This window comes from Rhododendron vialii, chromosome 7a (genome assembly GCF_030253575.1).
Source record: "Rhododendron vialii isolate Sample 1 chromosome 7a, ASM3025357v1".
NCBI classification, from domain to species: Eukaryota; Viridiplantae; Streptophyta; class Magnoliopsida; order Ericales; family Ericaceae; genus Rhododendron; species Rhododendron vialii.
The window spans coordinates 1,378,488-1,401,455 of NC_080563.1; the positions used below are offsets into that span (position 1 = coordinate 1,378,488).

At 38.3% G+C, this 22,968-nt stretch overlaps 1 protein-coding gene across 5 annotated transcripts; it reads right to left on the reverse strand.

The window, feature by feature from the left end:
* Positions 1-816: 816 nt before the first annotated feature.
* Positions 817-15,915, reverse strand: LOC131332520 (uncharacterized). 5 transcript variants are annotated; one of them, XM_058366813.1, is made up of 23 exons: positions 15,607-15,915; positions 14,536-14,643; positions 11,938-12,086; positions 11,077-11,158; positions 10,467-10,882; positions 9,430-9,862; positions 9,093-9,316; positions 7,826-8,021; positions 7,512-7,657; positions 7,240-7,414; positions 7,111-7,164; positions 6,732-6,911; positions 6,357-6,469; positions 5,707-5,889; positions 3,765-3,822; positions 3,382-3,441; positions 3,234-3,275; positions 3,004-3,134; positions 2,782-2,917; positions 2,618-2,695; positions 1,544-1,660; positions 1,399-1,461; positions 817-1,306 (listed from the first exon to the last, which is right to left on the reverse strand). In XM_058366813.1, exons 1-23 carry the CDS (start codon positions 15,751-15,753, stop codon positions 1,229-1,231), a joined length of 3,369 nt encoding a protein of 1,122 aa, XP_058222796.1. In that variant the 5' UTR covers positions 15,754-15,915; the 3' UTR covers positions 817-1,228. The 5 variants fall into 5 exon arrangements, with proteins under 5 accessions (XP_058222796.1, XP_058222795.1, XP_058222797.1 ...); XM_058366812.1 differs by having other exon boundaries at positions 2,782-2,920; positions 15,607-15,903; XM_058366814.1 differs by lacking the exon at positions 6,357-6,469 and having other exon boundaries at positions 2,782-2,920; positions 7,111-7,145; positions 15,607-15,858.
* Between the last annotated feature and the right edge of the window lie 7,053 nt (positions 15,916-22,968).

Here is a 22,968-nt window from a genome sequence, read left to right on the forward strand (position 1 = left end):
GGGGCCTATTTTGGAGTCCCACAAAAATAATCCGAGCCTTTCAACAATTTTAAAATAATTGTTCGAGTGGTCATATAAAAAATCAAGTCAATTAGATAATTGTAAGTCATAATTAATTCAATTTTTCATTCAAATTTAGGATCCTAGATAGTGAATGACATTTGAAGAAACGTAAGACAATTGTGTGCGCGATATCCCCTTGATATGAACCGCACACATTGTAGAGCAAAATGAGAAGAGTGTTTAATAAAAAAGACGTTGATAGGTATCATAACGTATCACAATTTTAAGATAATCTTTGCGTTTTGATCCCTATCAATGTCTAGTCAAGATAATTTTTTTATCGCCTACACAATTGTTTTTCTTAAACTGTTTTTTTGTCGTCTCTATGATTCCGTGATTTTGATGGTGAGTAGAGCATGTTTTTTGGTTATTTGTAAAAGAAAAGCTTTCATTTCGAGCAAAGGAAACCCAAAAGACCGAGAACCTCTCATTTTCCAAATTCTATTCGTTTTAACAGTATCTCCACAAACAATTTTCGTTATGAAAACTCGTTTCCCTTTTCCGCTTGGCCACTTACAGGCTACACACACTCAGGCAAACCCAAACCATGTAGGCTTCTTCGGTTTCTAACTTCCGAACATTCACATTTCGGGACATAGGATTATGTGAGGTCCGACCTCTGTTCAGACAACTGTTTCCTAACAGTCGTGGTCTGAGTCAGAGTTCTAACAAAAAGAAATGGCAGTTTTCACTTTAAAATATGACCCATGTTTCAAAACGTAGGAGCGCAAATAGGAAGAGGAAAGCTGCTTGAGGATTGTCCAGAGAGAGAGAGATGCGCTCATTTCTGTTGGTGTTATTGCATAAAATTATGCACAAATAAACAAGATCCCGGGCCCAGCCTGCATACAACTGCAAAACCATTCATCCACAAACTGCGTGTTGGGGTATTATTCGTTCTGCCTTCATGCTACATGGAGGGAAAAATAATACACGTTAGAGAAACCACTACTAAATGGAAACAACGAGTGGGCCTCCAACTTGGAATTTCAACTGCCTTATCTACAAAGAGCACTTCTGCGTGACTTGAGCACTTCTCCAACGCACCAGTTACATATACCCAAAAAGACCGTGCTCAGAAGAACAAAATGAATCACCATTCCTTCCGAAAATGATTCCTGTAAAATCTTTTTAAATCTGCGAGGAAATGTCTTGTTGAGAAGAGCTAAGTCGTTTCGCAAGAAGAAAGTTTTTCTTCCAAAGCTCCAAGCAAATCATGATACTCAGCAAATGCCTGATGCGACTGAAAGGTAGGTGGTACAACAAGAAATAAAATGTGAGGCAAGTTAATGGATAGTCACTGTAACCTCTAATCAATCTTTAAGAGACAGAGACCTGAAGAGTGACATTATATGCTTTCCACAGCCGCATATCATGCCGGAATAAATCAAAAAGAACCTGTAACACATCACACGAGTGAAATGTTCAATATTTAACCCAAGTAAGGGGACAATGTCATTGTGACCTATGCAAATTATACCTCCGAACGCCGTAAAAGAGTGGCCAGGACAACTATCCACTCTTTGAACTTGACAGAGCACATATGAGCCAAAAGGAATTCTGCATCCAAGCGGCTCTGTAGTGTACCCATTTGAAGCTGGAAACATGTTAGAAACAACTCAATTGTCAGGAAATGCAATACCCCACAAGTATAAACGAACTTTACATCCCTAAACATTTGAAAGATCATCTATGAATTATGAAATGTGTCTAAAAGCCTAAAGGTAGAGTGCTACATGTTCACTAATCAACATTTTTCAGAACTTGGTAGCATTTTCTTTATAAAATTTTACCAAGTAGTATAGTCTTGAATTTACCCACAAAAAGTGATACAAAGTTTCAAACTTTTTTAATTGTTGATATTCAGGCATGTCCTCTGAGCACGTTTGTTTTTCCTTTTTGCCTTTCTTCTTCTTTCTTGCTTTTTTGGAGGGGGAAGATTCACACTCATGCCTCCATCTTGAGGCGTGGATATATCTAACTAAAACGATCAAACTGTATGGTTAAAGCAACTTGTGAGTTTCCAGAAACCAAAAAATTTCTTTTACACGTCGCTTTTTAGAAGAACTAGCATCCAAAGATACTAAGATCTATGTCTACCTGCCCTGCAGAGACATAGAACAGCCAAATTAAATCAAGTGCATTCTTGATTGCCAATTAGCTTTAGGGAGGATTCGAAAAGAGCTATATGTGGATAGAGTGGACAGGAGGGGTCCACGGGAGGCGCAATGAGATTATACATATGGCTTGAGTATTATACTGTATTAAAAGAGTGGGATGAAGAACGGGTTAAAGGGAAGAGAATTATTTTCGGTCATTGGATGAAGAGCGCCGACCTAACCTAACACCACTCCCCATGGTATTAGGCCATTTCCCGTATGGGATACTAGATGGAGTTCCATTTCTGGTACTAGCGGTAGGCAGCGAATATCATATTAAGGCCAGAGAAAACATGTGGAAGTCCACGTGCTCCCTAACCAACCAACCCTAAACAAGAACATTTTCAAACGTGCCCCAAGAATATCTGACATATGAAAAAACAATTCTGGATTACCTTTTGCCCAATCAATTCAAGCCCTGAAGCAAAATTCTCCAAGCGAGCACTTCCATACCTTTCCCTTTGGAGATATTCCTGTAATAAGATTATAACAGATGAAATAAGATCACGAAATAGAAGCAGATACATTCACAATAAACAGAATACGAAAGCTTCCCCACCACTAGATCAAATTGAGTGCCTTTCACAAAAGCAACAAGCTTGGAAAGTTCTTTTCCCGACATTAAATAGCTGGCATGGCTTTCTAGGATGTTCTTAACAGAAGCAACATGTGCATTCTGCTCTTTGAATGATGGACTGCTGCCAGAAAATGAAGTAATTAAATTTAGTAACCTTCGATAGGATTCCTGACGTGGTAACTAGTTAGTGGAGGAGAGTATTACCTTTTGGAGTCAAAAGATTGCCTCCTGTAACTAGAAGGCAAAATAAAATATCCCAAGAATCTGGGTGATAGTCTCTCTGAATCCGTACTTGAAGGTTCATACTCCCTTCCAGATCTGAGCAGAAACCTCACCTGAAAATGAAGGAGGAAGGTCAATGTTGGAGGGAAAAGTCAAAGCAATAACCGTTTTTGAAAATTAACCATAAAAATTGGAGTACATATGAATCATACCAGCTCCCCAGCAAGTTCATATAAAGATTCATCCAGTGTTGCCTACAGAATTTAGAAACTCGCTATCAGGTCTATGACAGTAGAATAACTTAACGGCCAAGGAAAAGGGAAAATGGAACCTAGTGCGGCAACTGTAGACAGTGATTACCTGCAATAAACGTAAAGCACAGTATTGGCTAACAGCGGGACCCTCAAGTTTAGCAATCACCTGGCATCAAAAGTTATATAATTAAGCATAAAAGAATGGGCATCTGTAGATAGATGAACAGCTGGAACTTCTTCCATCATACAAGAGTTTTGGGGTATACCAGTTTCTCATGAAGTAAATTGTAGGAAGAACATTTCTGAGGTGTGATATTGTAAACACAGTATCACTATACTGAAGAAGTCTACAACTACAAGGTTTTTTTTCCAACAGACAAAATGATACAATTGTATTAGTATTTGGAACTTCCTAAGTTAGTACATCAGGTAAATTCCTCAAACCCCAAGCTTACACATAACAAAAACGGAGATGATTTTAGTACTGACAAGTATATAGCACGCCGCTGTCCGGTACCACCTTCGCTGGAAGCACTCCTCAAACAACCTAGAAAAAATTTAAGAATTTAGTGCAACAAATAAATATTATCAGTTATGGTGGACGACTGCAAGTTGAATTCAATTTCATGATTGGAGTTGGTAACAGAGAAAAAGCCCAAATCTGCTATTCATTACGGATAGCAAAAAATCTTTTATGGTAACAGACTACACAATAATACCCGCCCAAAAGAGAGAAAATCCATGAACAAAGTCCTGAGCAGCTATCAAGAATTATGCCCCAGCTCTGCCCCATAAATTGAACAATGAATACAAACCTAAGCTTCGGCATTAATTGCGCAGAGGGTGGCCATCCAATAATAAAACTTAAGCTACGTTCTCACACTTTGAAGCGAGCTTTTACCCCTCAAAGAATGTCTTCCACAACAATGAATCACTTACGCCAGCTTAACTATAGGCCAGCAGAGGTCTAATAGCAAAAAACTAAAGATTCTGTTAACACCACACCGCAGACGTTTTTGTTGTGTAAGAGCTACTTATATACGTTTTGCAAAACTGAGTTGTGTTCCCCAATGCCTGTCTAAAATCTTTCCGAACATTCCCTTATTCCTAGAGAGAGAGAGAGAGAGAGAGAGAGAGAGAGAGAGAGCCCCATCGAAAACAGACTGAAAATTATCCATCCACCCATCATTAAAGCCCTAACCAAAGATATCTAGTGTTGTTGGTTTGGGTGATATGTGGGTCAAGTAACTATTGACTTGAATAGGAGTACAGAAAAAGATATCATTTCCACAACCTTCATGGATTTTTTTTGTATGCCAGCAAGTCAAACTGCAAATATGCTAACAGCATACAAGGGTTAGCGGACTCGCAAAAAGGATAATAATTTATATTCTCATCTATTCTGAAGTAATATGGTGCTTCATAAATATAGAGTATTGAGAAAAAACTTGAATTATTTCATCGATGTTATGCAACAAAATTAACATATAGTGACAGTGTCCAGTACTGTTACATAACAAGTATCTCATGGGAAGTATGGGACACATCCTATAACCTTAGTCCAGGTGTCAAGTGTCACCACGAGTACTTGATTTATTTCTGGAAGCCGATATAAAGTAGGGAGTCATCCAAGAATCAAGAGAATGATACATTGAGATAACCCTTTGGAACTTTAACTTAAGTGCCTTCAGCAGGCCCAACGGGCAGATTGTATCAAGTAGATTTGATGTTCTGGCGTTTGGAAGACTTGGACTCCACTATAATTATGAGCATTAGTTTAACTCAATTGGTGTGTACAACTTATAACCGTATACATATTCCTCCAGAATAGATAAGAGGCTGTAGGCGCTCTACAAAACCCATGGAGAGTAATTTCTACTTTCCACAAACACACCAATCAACTCCTAGGAAGGTGGTCCAGACCTAATTATATGCACAAACTGGTTGCCCTCAAACTTAGCCGGTATATCAATGCTTGGTAACTTTTATCATTGGAGTTATCATTGGAGTGAAAAATGCCTCCTGTGGTTTCAATATTTTCCACACAAAAATGTACATAACATAGTCCAAACATACTTATTTCCCACTTATCCGTTAAATAAGTTACCAATCTCTTAAAAGTAAATGAAAGGAAACAAGCTTATAGAAAGATTTGCAAAACTGCCCTTCAAATTACAGTACCCAATCATGATGCAAGAATACAAGATTTTCCAATGCTTCCACTATGAGCCAATTACTTGGAAGTGGAGATGGTTTTAATCACTTGGTGTTAACTAGTAAATGGAACCCTTGTATCAGGGTCCATATAATTCTGCATTTCATGTTCGGAAAATCTAAAGTCTTTATCCATGTTATTCATGGCTCTGGGAAACCGCCAGCAATACACTACAAAATACGTGAAATCGAAGATAAAAGAAGAGAAATGACATACTCTGTTGATCTTCCGGCAGCAGAAAATAAATCTGCCCAATGTCGGCCATCAGTTTTTCTTGCAACGCTAACAACCACATCAAAATACTCTGGAAAGTTTTTAATTAAACCGCAGGTCTTCTCCAAAAGAGAGAACTTAGCAGCACGCATGGGGAGTGAGATTTGGTTTTTATTTGCACTCTGCCTGTAAGACAGCAGTCAGAATCAATCAAGCACTGAAACATGATCATGTAGATTATAGTCACAACATTACGGAAAAGATAATCCTTAGAAAATTGTGGTAGAGCTCCAAAGCCAAGCACTCCCTCCCTACCCACCCAGTATCTCGAGCGCTATAACCCCATCCCAATCGCAGCAAAATGGATCATGTTTTCCCTATACCAGATGATTTAAAATACAGCAAGTATGAAACATTTGTGTCCAAGGTAAGTGAAGGAAACTCAGAGTTTTGGGGGAAACCATTTCAGTAAATATGGTTTTCCCTAGGGGGAAAACTGCAAGAGCGGATCATAGTGAAGTAACTCCCTCCACAACATACCAGCCCCAAAGCCATTTCCTTGACTGAATTTTGAAATACGTAGTCTAAAAAAAAAAAAAAACTTGAACCAAGTCACAGGGCTCAGAATTGGACTATTGATCAAGTAGAGTTACCTGGAAATCTCTGCATCAAATACTGTAAAAAGAAGCCACTCCAGGCAATGAGAAAAATGAGGCTTCTCAGCTGATAGTACTGCTAAACGCAGAGCTTCCTCACTCTTGTCCCTCTGGCAAACATAAATAAGAAACATAAGTGGGAATTCTTTAGAAGAAAGAATATAAACAGAACAAATAGAGTGATCTCATCATGCTGCCACAACAAACTTATGAAACAACTGAACACCCTAACAATAAAACAACGCAAGAATCTGGTGCAATACTGACCAAGTTTATAGGAAAGACAGCGCTTTCAGTTAGATCTCTTATAAAAGTATGAAGAGATGACAACTTGCTCATGGTGTACTACAAGCTAATGGGTACAAGTGGTACCTGAAGAAGGTGTCTGAGTAGGCAATGCAATATAGTTTGAGCCTGCGGAGATGGTTCAAAACAGGGGAACTCTGTGCAAGCTGAAAACGACATCCTCTGGGAAACACCAACGACGACTCCGGCATTTGGAAGAAGACCGAGAGGGTATACCTCACGGTCAAATTCCAATTCAGGGTCCAACTGAAAATTAATATCAAGTTACTCCATTATCTCAGAATACCTGACCTAGATAATCAGATCAGGAATACAAGTCCACAAATACTAAACCATCGACTTCATGGTACTTAATAGTCTAACCAAGTCCACCTGACAACAAAATACTCATCAATATAAAAGTCAGGGAAAGAGCTAAACAGCATAAACAACAATCCACATGTACCTGCAAAAAATCTTCCTGTTTGAAAGGGTCAACACCTGGAGACGGATACCAAACCTGCAATGATGAATCAGATAGGTAGAACAAAGAGAGCACTTGAAACGAAAATGCATTTGCCAAAGAGAATTTTACCTGCATCCCTCTGTGGCCATAATCTAACCAGGAAACCTCTTCAATCAAGTTTGTCTTCTCCTCTGATTGACCACAGGTCACCCAAAACAATTCAACAGAGTCAGTCAGCTCTCTTTCCCGCCCATCATCCAAATCAAGCAGTGAAAGTTCCCCATTCACCCTCAATATCAAACACCTAAAGAAATAAAAATAAAAAATCAGCAGTTTCATAGTTTGTGAATCTGTAGTGCAAATTTCTATTGTATATAACATTTTTTACCACAAGTGCATACCTCACAGGCTCTTTTCCTAACATATCAGAAGAAGTTGAGATAAGATTTTTTGAAGCATGCTCTCTTGAAAGCTGATCAGGGATAAATCGCATTGCAGTAGGATGGCTCTTTGCAGTCATGATAGAGAGCTCCCGTACTGTAGAAAGCTGTTTGTCATCATATCACTTAAAAACGCGTGAAGAATGACGAATAATCATCAAAAATCTCATTCTATGTGCAACATAAAAGTTACAACCCAACAGCATCGACAAGAAAATTCAGTTTTTTCCAATCAAGGCAAATGAGAAGTAGAGAGCACAGAAATGTTCTTTTACCTGCAAATCTGGAGTGCTAGAAGGTGTCAATTCACCAGATATCTTCACATGTAATATGTGGACATCAAACGGGCGATAAGTAACGAGCAGATAATCTTGATATACATCCATCACCATTGGCTTCGCAAGCAGTGGTTTCTTACAAAGTAATGAGCTCTGGTCTAGGTGATATCTAGGGTAGAAAAGCAATTCATACCTGAAAACCATTCAATGCGAGCATTAAAGCCAATTATCTTCAGACAAGGAACAGCACAATATTGCTAATTCTAAGTGCACCTTCAGTAACAGCTTACATAGGTTCTGGTGTGGATAGCCAGTCAATAACAACTACCTTTCCAAAGATGAAATAAAGTTGGCTAAGCTAAAGATGTGTAAGGTTACTAATGCATTCCGTGAATCTTAAACAAGAAATTTGAGAGAACATGGTAGAAAAACAGAATAATTGCCCATAAGAATTAAATGGTTCAATAAGCATAAATTAATCACCCAAGGCCACTCTATAGTGTGGGTCCTTTACACCTAATCCGAGGCACCAATGCAGCATGCACTTGATTTCCGAAAAGTAAAAAAAAAAATTGAGTAGATCTTTCATAATAAGCATCTGAATCTAACACTTGAATAGTTATGAATGATCAACTTCCATCAAAAATCCAATGGTCTGCTCTGCCACAAGCCATCTCCAAGAAACATAGATTTGAGACCAGCTTGATTCTGATTATCTTTCTAACCTTCTTTCAAAGGGTCAAGTAATATTTCTTAAGGTTACAAGGTGACAGATTAAAGGACCTTGGACATCACATCACTATAACACCTGTCATCTATTCATGCAAGCATGGATGATGGTACATGAAATCTCCATCGCTATGTTCTTCTCATATCCAAGCCCAGCCACTGATTGACCAGCCAACGGCAAATCGAATTGCTGTCTGATCAATGTTTTTGCCAGGTCTAAATACTATGTTTCTATTGCAGAAATTTTATCACTATTTCTTCACATCAAGTATGAACGATAGGAATTGTGTGTACAGTAAGCAAATTAGGGGCAACAAGAATATCAGGTTAATCACCATAAATGCCTGGACCCCAGCAAGGGTATCATCAACGTCAAATACTATTGCTTGTTGAAACTAAAAGCATGATATCAATTTTCAGTCACCAACACCATTTCTACTTTCCCCTAGAATTTTTTTTTAGTTTGTTTTATTGCTTTTTTGGTAGTGGAAATAGCCCATGGAATTCAACAAACAGAAATGTACATATAGCTCACATGTTGGAAGAATCAATATAGTTGCAGACAACAACAATTTTCCCAAGCCATAACAAGCCTTTGCACTGAATCTTCTGTTCCTGGGTTATATCACCAAACACTCTCCACTTCTTCATTCGTACATCATACAGTATCAAACCATGAAGGCCAGCCACAGCCAAGTACATCCCATCCTTGCTAGCTGCGACGTGCAAAACTGGCCAGTTTTGTGACATATAAGAAACCTAATTCAAACAAAACAACGTTAGCAGCATACATATCATACAATAAGATATGAGAATAATCACACAGGATGATTGAGAAGAATCACACCGGATGGTTAAATAAAATACATAACTGGAAGGTGAAGATGCAAAATCTTCAGCTCATCAGTATCTTCAGACTGCACAATAAGCAGTCGATCTTCACCATAGATAACTTGACGGGTATAAGTAGTGCCTGAAACTCCTCTATTAAGGCAACATTTTCCAAAAGAAAATGCAATGATTCGCTCCGATGATCGTTCCTCAACAGCATAAAGCCTATATCCATATTCATCCCAGTGCATGAGAGAGGTGCCACCCATCATAGGTTCAAATTTGCAATCCTGATTTGGCTTAACCACTGGAGAAGACACAGAACTTAGACCAATTTGACGTATAGTAGACATCAGACGACACCCAGAGACAGACCAAACTGCAAGTCCTCGTAACTTCCACCCTACTGTAAAAGCAGAATTATCAGGAGTCCATGCAATACAACTGACAGGACCAGTATCTTCCACTGAATATCTGCAAAATCCACAAGGACACATAATTGCCATTCAGGATACAAAAAGGCAAATTTTAACAGATCATGAAGAGCTAGTAAATTGTCTAATAAAACTAAAAGCATCTCACTACGAAAGCAAGCCACAGAAAATAGATCCCATTTCAAAATGACATGAGATCAAATAATGCATCATAAGAGCAGAACTAGGGTTATAACCACTCTTCTAAGATATAAGGACCAAAATGAAAGCAAGGCTCTTGCAAGGAGATGAGAGAGGGGGGGCGGGGGTGGTGGTGAAACTAAAGAAATTGTTCAAATTACAAGGTATGGGCTATTCGACAAAAGTCCCAATGATTCATCCCTTCAGAGGCAAGGAAAGGGAGAGCCCTTGCTACCATTGGACCATTTGTAGCTTCAGCATCCTGATTTACGTAACTACGTGCACGATAGTTGCAGAGTTAAAAACACCAATTGATTTTAAGTCTTGACCATTCGGAAGTGAACAGTCATCAAAGCACTTGAAAATATTAGATGGGGATTAATCAGATAGACGAATTTGAGTAGTTAAAGAAACATACATATTAGATATTGCTTAGCTTTATTGGCACCTGCAAAAAATCTTACCCCCAGTCATACAAAGACACAGAACGAATGAGTGATACTGATTCTACAAGATCATATAGCTCAACAACACCTCTTCTGGTACCAACAGCAAGGATTTGCTGCTCCGAAGCTATGGAAGCACATGCAACATCACCAGACCCCAACCACTTTTCAGCTTTAATTGACCCAGCTTGCTTTAAACCTTTCTTACTTACAGAACATACGACCAGTTGCCCATCTGAGAATACCACACATAGCAACCGCAAGGACAGAGAGAACTCCAGTTGGACAATTGCAGACCTTTGAGATGAATAAAGACTGGGCATGAAAGCTCCATCAACCCCTTCAGAAGCAAGACCATTCTCTCGAGAATATAATAATTTAGTTGCTTCATTTCCCTCTTGACAGTGGAAGTTAAGTCGAAAGGCCCCACAGAACTGCATTGAACATACAACAATGCGTTTTGAAATCAAACGCCGAAGCTGCCGATTTTTCTTTGATATGAAATCAGAAGCAAGATATTGCTGAATACTTAGTCCGCAAAGAGCTTAAATACACTTTTTGCATGTATGGTGCTATATTGCATTAAAATTTTGATAAAAACTGTTAGTGCCCACCACGCAAACATTACCTCCCCCTTCCAGGAAATGTTATATAAAGATCCATCTGATAGTCCAAATAGTAAGTGTTTGCTGTCGCAAGCAATATTGCTCCTGGTCACCCCAAAAACAGAACAGACAATATAAGCCCCACATTTTTGCATGATGCACAGAGACAATCTCGTGAGTTTGATGCTAAATGCAAGATTAGAAGAAAATAGTGTATGTAATGGAAGCGAGAACTTCAGTATGTTCAATAATGTCACTCAGTTTTTCAATATGCACCAAAAGAACAGACAATGCCAGTAATACTAGGTTCCCTTTTTTCCTGATTCTATGAGAAGTACAATTCCCTAAAACGGCCAAAGGAGGAGTTAGTCCTTTTAGATTTCTTGGAGGGTTTCAACCTAAAACCAATTGGCAGTAGGTGGAGTAGCCTCTAGATTTTATTAACCAAGCTTGGGTGGCTTCGATGAGCGATGTGGGACAAGTCTAACAAGTCCTCGTTGAGGAAGCCTTTGGACCTGTATCTTGAAATGAGAGCACATTGGGGCATGTGGATTGTACAGGCCATATCCAGCTTGAAAACCACAAGAATTCTAAAGCAGCAGTAAGGAACTGGAAGTTGGTAAATCTTAAGCCATCACTCTTAAAACAGATCTTACACAAGACGGATGTGGCACGATAAACGGCATCTTTAAGATCCTCCAGTTATGTATTCACAGTTTATTGTATCCAAGGAATATTATTCTTCACCTTCTACATAATGGTTAAGGAAATATGAAGAAAGGATCTTAATATCAACCGTAGAAATCTTTATCGACAACAAGGCTAATTTTAACAGAGTCGAACTCATAAAGACATAAAAATGTACAACATCAGGATTCACGTACGTTGCTACTTGCGCATCAGAAAATGGAACCTGCTCTCTGAGAAGTAGAGAAATAGTTGCAAGAAACAAGCCAGACGGTTGCTTTCCTCCAATATGTAAACTTTTTTCAGTGAAGTGGACCTTAAAAACGTGAAGATAGGAGCAAGAGGTCTGCAAAAGTAGACCAGCAATGTGAGTGACAGATAGAATTCTACACCCGAGAAATTAGATAAGGACACCCATCTAATTTGGAAGTTTCAACAGTCAGACTCACAAGCATTACCACTTTCAGGCAACACGCTTGGAATATGATGTTTCTATCTCATACAGGAAAAATAAAACAAATTAATAGAGAAAGAACAATCCCTATTCTTGATAATTGAGAAAACAACAAAAAAAAGTTATCTGCTAGGAGTAGAGGGTTGCCAGTGCAGAGGGTTATATTGAAGGGGCTTTAGGTGCAATAAGCTAGGGAGAAGTTGGGAAGTTACTTAGTTGTTATCTAGTGAGTTTGGCGGGAAAACCAGGTTTTGTAATCCCAGAATTATTCTTCCATTTCTCTTTCTCTCTCTCTTTCTCTCTCTCTACTGTAACGCACCACATTCCATTGTATTCTTCTCAATTCCTGTAATTCTATACCAATTCAATCAATAAAAATGTGGGTTGGTGTTGAATCTCTCTCTCTACTGTAACGCACCACATTCCATTGTGTTCTTGATTTTATCATTTGGTATCAAAGCCACCAATCTTCAGTCAAGGCTGATGTACAAGAGATCTTAGAGTCCATGCGGCCTGATTTTGGAAAGCTCGACACATTGATCTCAAAACCGCTTGAAACAAATGATGCATTGATCTCAAATTTGACTGAAATCAACCGCAAATTCAAGGAAAATCATGAGTACTTTGAATTGTTGATCAAGGAAACAGGTTACTTGCGAAGAAGCAGGGATGGAAAATACTGTTCCAAATGAGGAATTGCAGTCGGAGGATGGACAAGCTACAGAGGTAGAATCTGACTACTTGGTGGATAACAAAGAGTGCTCGGAGAAGGTTCTAGTCTTGAAGAACCACTCTGGCTCAAACACCCACTACTCTCCGTTCCAGTGTCATAGCTCCGATTGAAAGTTTGATAACAGGAAGAAATGGGGACAACGCAAAAATCAAGACCCATGAACATCGTGTGTGTAAAAGGAAGCCTTATATATGTAGTATGGTCATCTACAAGTTTCGAACTAGGGATGATGGAACAATCATGGGATCCCGGTGATTTAGACATATACATTCTTTCCTTCTGGAGTGATGAGGCGACATTGACCAGTATTTGGGATCCAGGTGGAATACTTCTTGAAGTAAACTCAAATGGGAATATTTGTGAAAATTAGAACCTACTTTACACACGATTAAAGATAGTTTCATGTTCGCCACAATACCTATAGAAGACTATTTTCATTCACTCTCCAATGAGCAAGAATATCAAACGGAAAATAGAGATTGTCCACTATAACAGTTGCATCCCTATTGGATCCTTTCCTGCTGCTTTATGTTTTAGAATTCTATTTTTTCTTCAAGTTTTGGGTACCTAGAACATGGGTTTGGAGCTGACCCACAGAGCAAGGGGGTTTGAATGACATGCCATATAGGGTCTCTTGGATTGTGCGTGCACATTGTTCGACAAAATTCTTGACCCATATTTGGTGATTCACCTGCTTGCTGCTTTTGCCAATTCTGGTGGGTTAGATTTGTAAGTAATGTGTTTGATAAAACGCATTAGAAGGAATCAATAGCATGAAATGCCATGATCGTGGGATATCGACTGTACGGGTAAATGAGAGAGACACCAAGTTGTTTCATCCAAGGCTAACGGCAGATGTGAAGTTCAATGAGTCAACGATGGTTTCTGATTTGTCTACACTTTGTATATCGGGTGCTTGTTCTTGCTTAAATTTGGCCTCGAGGACAAGGCCTTTAAAGAGTGGTGGAATGATAGGAGTTGAGGGTGGCCAGTGCAGTGGGTATTGGAGGGGCGTTAGGTGTATAATAAGCTAGGGGTTGTAGGAAGTTAACTAGAAGTGGGTTATGGTTGTTATATAGCCGGTGAGTCTGAGCGTGAGAGCTCAGGTTTTTTGTAATCCCAGAATTATTCTTCACTTTTCTCCCTCTCTTCCTCTCCCTCTCTCTACAGTAACTCACCACGTAATTCTTTAGCAATTCAATCAATAAAACAGTGGCTTGGTGTTGAATCTGTTGCTTATTTCATTCCTGGTATTCTTGAGTTCATCATTTTCCACCTCTGCTTCTTATTGTTCAATTCACAACCTAAATTTGGAATAAATTTCAACCCTTATTCCAGAAAGTTTCTTACATCTTACCCCACCTAAGTTCTGTGTACGATAGCAACTAGCAAGCACGACAATGGTCCCACCAGATTCAAAAAGCTAAAGTCCCACCCACTTCATCCATATCAAAATAACTTTAACCTATCAACTATTAGCACCACAAGAGACTAGCAAACTACATGATTGACAGGAAATCGTAAAAGACTAGAATGTAATTGAGACAATTCAGAATACAGAAAATAGCATTTACAACTGAAAGTGGATACCAAATATCCCACACTTACAAGAACGGCAATCAACTTGGCATCTGGACTCCAGACAGCTTGCATGTTCTCTCCTTCTCTTTGAATCGAATCTGAATCCCTCTTGTACTTCCCCAGTCTCACTTTGTGCTAAAGTAAATTCAACAACAAAAAAAAACGTCAAAACTCAAAATATCACTCCCCAAACAACAAATCCAATTCCCACAGCAAATGCACCAACACTGATCAATAAGTAACCATATAATATTAGCTGGCATAAAATAGACAAACCAGCATGTATCCATATATATTTTCCTAAACACTCTCCAGATAACAGCAAATTGGTTTCCCACAACAATGCACCGACACCGTCGAGTAGTAACATCACAACATTTCGTAAATAGTAATCCCAGTTTGTGTATGTATCTAGTAGTGGAATTCCCTTTATGGTGTGAACGTCATTTTTTAGACTGACTCACACTTTTTTGTCCCAAACTACCCCATTTGACTACATAAAAAACTGCCAAGAAGGAAAAGAAAAAAAAAAAAAAGAAACTGCTAACCCAAATTTCTCTCACCCCTCTTTTTACTTTTTGTATCCCAGATTTCTTTACAAATTAATCCAAATTCAGGATTTTCTTGTTCCAACCTTTTTGCATAACACGATTCGCACACGCATTGCACGTGCCTGGGCCTCTAGTTACTATCATAAAGGGAACACCCTTATTGGTGTGAACAGGGGTTATGAAGCCCCCTCACACTTTCAATATCCTAACTAGCCAAAGAAACTATTACCACTACCCAAAGAAACTGCCAAGAAGAGCCCAAAAAACAAATGGCACCCTAATTTCCTTCCCTCTTTTCTACTTTCATATCTCGCATTCCATTACGGATTAATCGCAATCGGAAAAAATTAACTATTGCTATTTTATATAATGCGATTCGCATTGCGTGTGCCGGGCGTCTAGTAGTTATACTTATACCAGTGTGTGTCTATCCGTATATACCGAAATCACGCACCGAAAAAGGAAATTCGATTCCAACGACAATGCCCCAGCAGTGATACATGAACTTGTGTAAATAGACTGCATAATTCAGCGAGTAAATATAAACCTGAGAAGAGCTCCAGAGCTCCAAGTGAGAAGGAGCGACGACGAGCAGGAGGCGATTGGTGACTCTGAGGTAAATAATCTTCTCGGAGGTAGGACAGAGGCCGGATTCGAGAGGGATCACCTGCGGCCATCCGTATGCCATGTACATCTTCGATTTCACGCAAAAAATATGTACTGTGGATGTATGCGTGTATGGAGAGAGAAAGTGAATTTGGATCAGAAAGGGGAAGTTAGGGTTTCTCTGAAGAATTCACAAAGCTAAAATTGAGAGAGAGACCATTGCAGATGGAGTGGATCTGAGACTTTCGAGAACGAAGCTAAAATTGTACTTGATCTTGAAGTAATATTTCGCGATTTGTTTTGCATATCTGACGTCGTTTCAAAGGACCTCCCGCGCTCAAGATGCGATCTTTAAGAGCTTCCGACGTCGTTTCAAAGAACCTCCTGTGTTCAAGATGCGAGGTTTTTTCCGATACAAACAGGCTTTTAACGTCTTCCGTGGATCCCTTCTTCGTTTCCGTCAAGTCTGTCTGATCCCAAAGAGATGAGTTAATTACATGTGCAAAATTGTATAAATTCAGGGCCCCGAATTAATCGAGGTACGTACAAAATGATTCAGATAACCGATATAATAAAATTTTAACGCCTATGGCAAAAACTTATCTATAGCCTTTGATCTGTTCCCCGTTAATCAAATGGAAGAGTGGTCTGTAAATACAAGAGGAAACAACTGATGGCATGTAGCAAAACGATGATGACTATCATTTCAATTGTTTTTCTAATAAAAGAATTAATTTCCGATGCGACAATAGGTTGATACTTTTGGAAGATCTTTTTTGAGATATAAAAAAAAAATGACAGATGTTATGGTGGGATTGTGATTGTCGTAAAGATCATGATTGTACTCAAGATCAAGCTAACAATATTAAGATTCGCCATCCTATTTTGCTTTAACTTGTTCATATTTTCTTTAAGGGTTGTATTTAGATTCGTTTCTATGCTGTGTCGCATGTAAATTTTTTTGTAAGTGCCGGATGATTATCTTGAGGGAAAATGACGGTCCATGACGTGTTTTGATAATTAATAACCGCCAAAGATATACTGAAAATATTTATTAATACTGAAAATATCCTTTAACGGATATTATTTATAAAAACATGTCATTGGCCGTCATTTTCCCGTTATCTTGAATACTCCACTGAGAGTGTCTCGTAGGGGTTCTGGGCCTTCTGGCCTCTTCCAATGCCTAATAAAACGACGTTGGAGGCCTGTACAAGTAATTGGGCTGGGCTACTATTAAGAAACTTCCAACAAAACTGAACTAGGCCTAGCCCTGAAAAAATGGATTCTTAAAATGACTGGGTCTCGCCCTGAAAACGTGGAACAAACACAGGACCTCGAATTACTTAAGCTGCTATTCCAAATCCAAATTTCAAGCCTGAATTTCCCAACTAAAGACTCCAATATCCAAGTCTACTAACATGCCCCTAATCAAGTACGTGCTAGCCCGGTTCGTAAGGGCAGCTGTACTCCATGCACCAGGACGCATGTTCGAACTTCATCCACCCCTCCCCACGCTAAGTTTTAATAAGTAGCTTAGCATCCAAACGAGGCTTAAGTGAATACATCAAATACGAACTACTTGATAGTTTGGCGTATGTAAATGGGTTAAACCTAATTGATAGGAGAAATTACAAACTTTACAAGTTAGTGGTAATTCGTAACCAACTAGAGTAGTCTAGTCGGCAACTCATGATTATTTCAGAATGAAGACTCGTGGGTCAATTCTCTTGGAATGCAACTTTTCGGTGTTTCTTTCCCTTGTGAGGGCTCTTATAGAGAAAGCTCACATCCAGTCTCTCTACCATCCCTATCCAATTTGTCGCATCGTAGGCTACCTCGGGTCCACGAAAAATATCGACAATTGCTCATTTCATGGTCCCTCGATCTACTAGAAGATTACTCGCACAATAGATGTCCGTCCTTTTTTTTTATTTCTTTGTTTGGACCCCTACAATTTGATTTAATTCCTATTGATATTCGTACGTAGATATCACCTATAAATATTAGGAAAAGGACCTCCACAGAATTGTACTTGTCAAGTAGGCAGTCAAAGGATTACAAGAAGATATGATTAGGACAAAGGCTTTGTGAAAGCGGGTGAGAGATAGAGAGAGGAGACACTGATTGAACAATGTCATGTTTTTAAGTCTATATATATATGTGACTACCCAAAAATGTGATATTAGCTCATTACCAAATAATAATTAGTAGGGTCTAACCACCTAATTAATAATTAGTAGGGTCGATCTAAGCATGCACAAAGATTAAGAATCCAATTCAAATAATGAGGGGGGAGTGTAAGAGGAGGGAGGGACCAACCTTAATTTTGGAACTAAGAATTTAAATGGTTCTTTTAAACCTAAAATACTTTTTTTTTAAATTTAATTGGATGTTTGAATCTTTGACTTATAATGTCTATTACTTATATAGTTTATATATTTCTTAAATTTTAACAAGGTGGTTCATTTTACAGCTATTAGTAATGGGTTGTTGGGTTCCCTAAATTTTTTACGGGATATCCATACACATATATAATCGATTTCTTTACAAATGCAAGCACTGAGCGAGGGGGGGAAAAAAAGTTACAATGATACATCAAATTATCATGGAATTAAGATCATTTATTTTCTCTTTCTGTGTGTGTTTGTTTTAATTTTTACTAAAAGAATAGCTCTAAAATTTTAATTTTTTGATAAGCAATAAAATTTTATTAAGAATTCGACAAAGGGACGGCAACACTAAGTCCATTAATTATGGATGGAAGTCATCGCTGCCATGCACATCACATTTGAACATTTTCCTGAAGAAAAAGAAGGTTCTTCGGAGTACTATTTACTTCTAGATAGTACTACTTTTCATCTCCACTTTTTTGTATCCTACCTCAAAATTTCAAAAAATATATATATACACGAATATTTATTTATGCAATTATTGCAGGCTCCTTTAGGAAAGTGAAAACATGGGTGAGTGAGTTTTTAACACGAAGGATAAGAGAGTAATTCCACTTACCGGCCACCTCCACTAGGCAAACTAATAAGGGAGGGGATATGAGAACTCTCTTAAACACTCACTCTTAAGAGCATCCACATTGTAATAAGCAAATTGATATGGATAAGCAAACTTAACAACAATGCTAAAAAAACACCTTACATTGTAATAAGCAAAGTTACAAGTCTTTTAGCAAATAACCAAATTCCATCCATTCCACAACCAAACTTAACAACTTTTACCAATAACCAAAACTCAATAACCAAACCCAATAACCAAATTCAAAACTAAAAAATTAAAAAACACCTCACATTAGAATCGTCTCATCGAGACGAATAATTTGGTGTGGTCGGGTGTATGATTGGAACTCGTTTGTAATTGGACATAGGTGCATTGCGTATTGTGGGGGTTTTTTTTATAGGGATACAAAAATAACCAATGTGGAGGTCAAGTTTGTTAAGTTTGATTATGAACTAAATGGATAATCAAATGCTGACGTGGCACATTTTGGTTATCGATTTTGATTATTCCCATTGCGGATGCTCTAACCCAAACTCCAGATGTAGGACCTAGCCGGCCCAGATTACAAGCCTAATAGCCTTACCCGCATAAGGCAGGATTATAATGATTGGATTAATGGGCCTGAGACCTGGATCTAGCTTCTGCGCAAGGGCGGGCTAAGACCATTTGTCTTTTTTAATACAAAAGGGTAATAGAGTAATTATACTTATCACCTCTACTAGACAATTGCTGCTAACTTGGGAGGGGTAATGAAGACTCTCTTAAACACACACACTTAACTCAAACTCCCGAGGTGGAAGCCATGGGTGAGTGAAGAGTTTGGAGGGGTGTAGTTGTCAGGGAGACATTTGGGCCCATGGGTGTCTCGGCCTGACTTGGCAAAGCCCAAATGAGGCCCAGGATAGGGAAAGGGGAGAGAGAGAGAGGAGGGGGGTGTCCATGTCCGAGCCATGATGCGCTGTTGGTTGGCCAGGGTTCGCACCACCGACGCTATTTGTCCTTTGTCTCTCTCTTCCCCCTGTGTGGATCGGATCCACACACCATTAATGGAGTGTATTCATGTTTCATGGGCCTATGGATTCTCCTTGTCTCTCCTCTTTATCATCATGTTGATGATGATGCGGATTGCGTTCCAAGTGGGGGGTGGTGGGACACAATTTTTAGTCCCTAGATCTCATTGTTTTCTAGTGTACGTTTTGGATTTTGTAATGGGCCTTGTGTGTTGTTTTACTATCGACGACATCGACACAATTCACATATGTTTTTGATAATTCAAGTGTTCGAACTAGTTTACGCGCGCACCTTGACTTATCTTCGGGGTCAATCACACCACCCACTTGCAACGGTGCAAGAACAATTGATACTTAGGCGCCGTTCTACTAAATCACCCATCCCATGCAAAGTGTAAATTCAACTAATCCTTTGGTTTCTAAATATTCTATTACTTTCGCCTTTATTTTACCTTCTCTACTTGGCCTTTCCTAAAAGGAAAAAATATTTTCAACTTGTTTCAAAGTTGGAGGAAATTGAGGATGGTTGCCATTATGTGAAGTGGGCTGAACTCAAGAGTTCCATCAACCCCAACCTATATACGTACTATATATATGTATAATAATTAAGGACTTTAATTTATTTGGGATCAAGATTAGGTCAAACGTGTAATCATCAATTATTGTGGTTATTAAGATAATAAGATTCGGATTAAATTCGGGCTTGCGGGTGGGTCCTCAAAATTTTCTAATTTGTCTTTGTTCCTAGTTCAATTTCACTGGTTTCAAAAGCCCAAAAACCATTTAAATAATCCTAAAAATTAATTAATACAATCATCTAGTATTAGGCAATATTTGGTCCCGTTTTTTGTGCTGCATGTAATTTGTTTTTGTTCTCTGTGAAATCCACGCATATGCAACATGAGTGTGGTTGGCGGGTATGTATGTAGCATTGCTGTTTCGAAAATGGATTGCATGGCTCAATTTGCTGCCACAAGTTAAATTCAATGATTGCCAAACTACAATTATTTTACTTGAATTCCTACACGACAAAAGAATGCAAAATCTCCAAATATTTTAAAAAGAATGCCATGAGGCCCTTAAGGCCACTTTGGACAAAAAAGTATGAGATCTGGCCACTTTCCACTCCAAAATTGGGTGGAACATTACCACCATATCATGTCCTGTGCCTACTAATGCATAAATAAACTCATAGTGACTTTTGTGATGTTTCATATTTTGTCCTTTTTTTTCCAATGAGATGATTTGATGGGACTGTTTGGCTTGCTAAGGTATACGACAACTATGATTGGGCTCCTTTTTCCATTTCAAATTCTTTAATTTTTTTGAGTAACTCAGGTGTCCGAACAAATTAACGTGCATCTCCACTGTGCTCTGGGAGACTAACTTGGTGGTTTCAATTAAAGTCAAACAAAGTTTTGTATGAACTGAGTCCAAAAGAGTTTATAGCACCCATCCAAAAAGTTTCGAACTTAAAACCTTAGGAGAGATCAAATCAAATTCTGAACCCTTGACGTAGTCACTCTCCAAACAAGACTATCGTAATTTCAAGTCGAAATGTAAAAGTTATGGCATTTACGGCGGGATAACTTAACAAGTAGTAACGCTTGTGATGAATTACCGAATAAATAGAAGTGAAACAAAATTATAATTTGCCAAGTGTTATAATATATGGTAGTCCATTTAGTGTATGACTTGAAAAAATGTGTGGTGAGGATGTTGAATTAATATTCAATGACTATTAAGTATGTTGAATTAATTAATCAAAATGTTAAAAGTCATGTTCATGCATGTGGGTATGTACTTTTCTACCTACGTACCGTAGTTTCTCAGTCGTTCCTTCTCTAGTCTGATCTCCTCTCTTGGCTACTAATGGATTGGTATAATGGACAAGTCGTGCAGTTAGGAGCCATCGGCTTGGGGAAAAAAATGCAAGGGGTCAAGCTTCTGGCCATCACTTATTAAGGGCCTTGTTCCATTAAAATTCCTATTTTTCGTTTTATGAGACAAGTCATTCTCTCATAATACATTGCCTTTAATTCAAAAAATTAACTACTTATTTAAAAAATAAATATTTATTTTAGTTAGTGGAACTTATTGGATGACTACTTACCGACTAATATTCAATTATCTATCAAAACGATAGAGTTGTAGTTGAGTTTTTGCACTCGAAGCGACGAGGTCAATACGTTGTCATCTTTATGATGCAGAGTCTTATCTCTATCAAAACGATAGAGTTGTAGTTGAATTCTCCCTTTTTTTTCCTTTCAAATATTATGTTATTAGTGATATAAAAGTCACGATCTAGTAAAATCTAGATTCTAGACATGTCTGGGATGACTTTCTATGCAAAGATTTGGCAAGGAAAGGTGGAAAAGTGCCAGTGTGGTCTCTCCTCATAACCATTATTTTAAAGATGCTTGAAGAAAGTTATGAGAAGATAAGTGGAAAAGAGATGATTAGGCATCCACGAATTCGCCCAAGAAAACCACCAACCGGAGAAAGTGAAAGTACTGCTAGCACTGTCTACACATGCGTGACGAGCCTTTCGCTTCGACCTCAACAAAAAAAGTATGAATTGGCACCAATGCCGCAACTATGCTGTCCGCGAAATTGGCAAAACTTCAATACGTATTTCTTTAACTTAGTAATGAATAAGTAAATAAATTACTTATGTTAGCTAACACCAGCAAACTAATAAGAAATTATGAGTTATATAAACAGTAACCCAAAAAGTGAAGTAAGCATATTGCAAACAAACGGATTTTTTTAATGAAATACTACTTCTTTCTTTCTTTTTTGAAAAAACATTTTTGAATACTTCAGGAGAGTTTGAGATTTCAATCGACCTCACGAAAGGGCCTCTAAAGTGGGCTACACAAGTGAACAATTATGAATTATGCAATGCTCTTGGAGCATGACCATGTGAGACTCTAAGGCTTAGTTTCGTTGTCTAAATAGAGGTTAAAGTAAATAAAATACCAATTTCGAGACAAATCATTATTCTTACAAATGTCAAAGAAAAGTCTAACAAATAATGAAAACTTGTCTAAAGTCCACAAGTTATAGACAAACTTTTTAACGAAAACAGTATTTTTGTTGTGATTGGCGAACATGCAGGTCCATAATTTGTGTGTTGATATTTTACGGGACAAACTAATACACAATGTATTACGAGTGATGTTGAGCATTGCGGTAGAAATACGTGTGAATGATTGAGTCTGACATCGGATAAAAAAAAAGATTAAACTTTAATATATAATTGAGTGACTCACTATTTT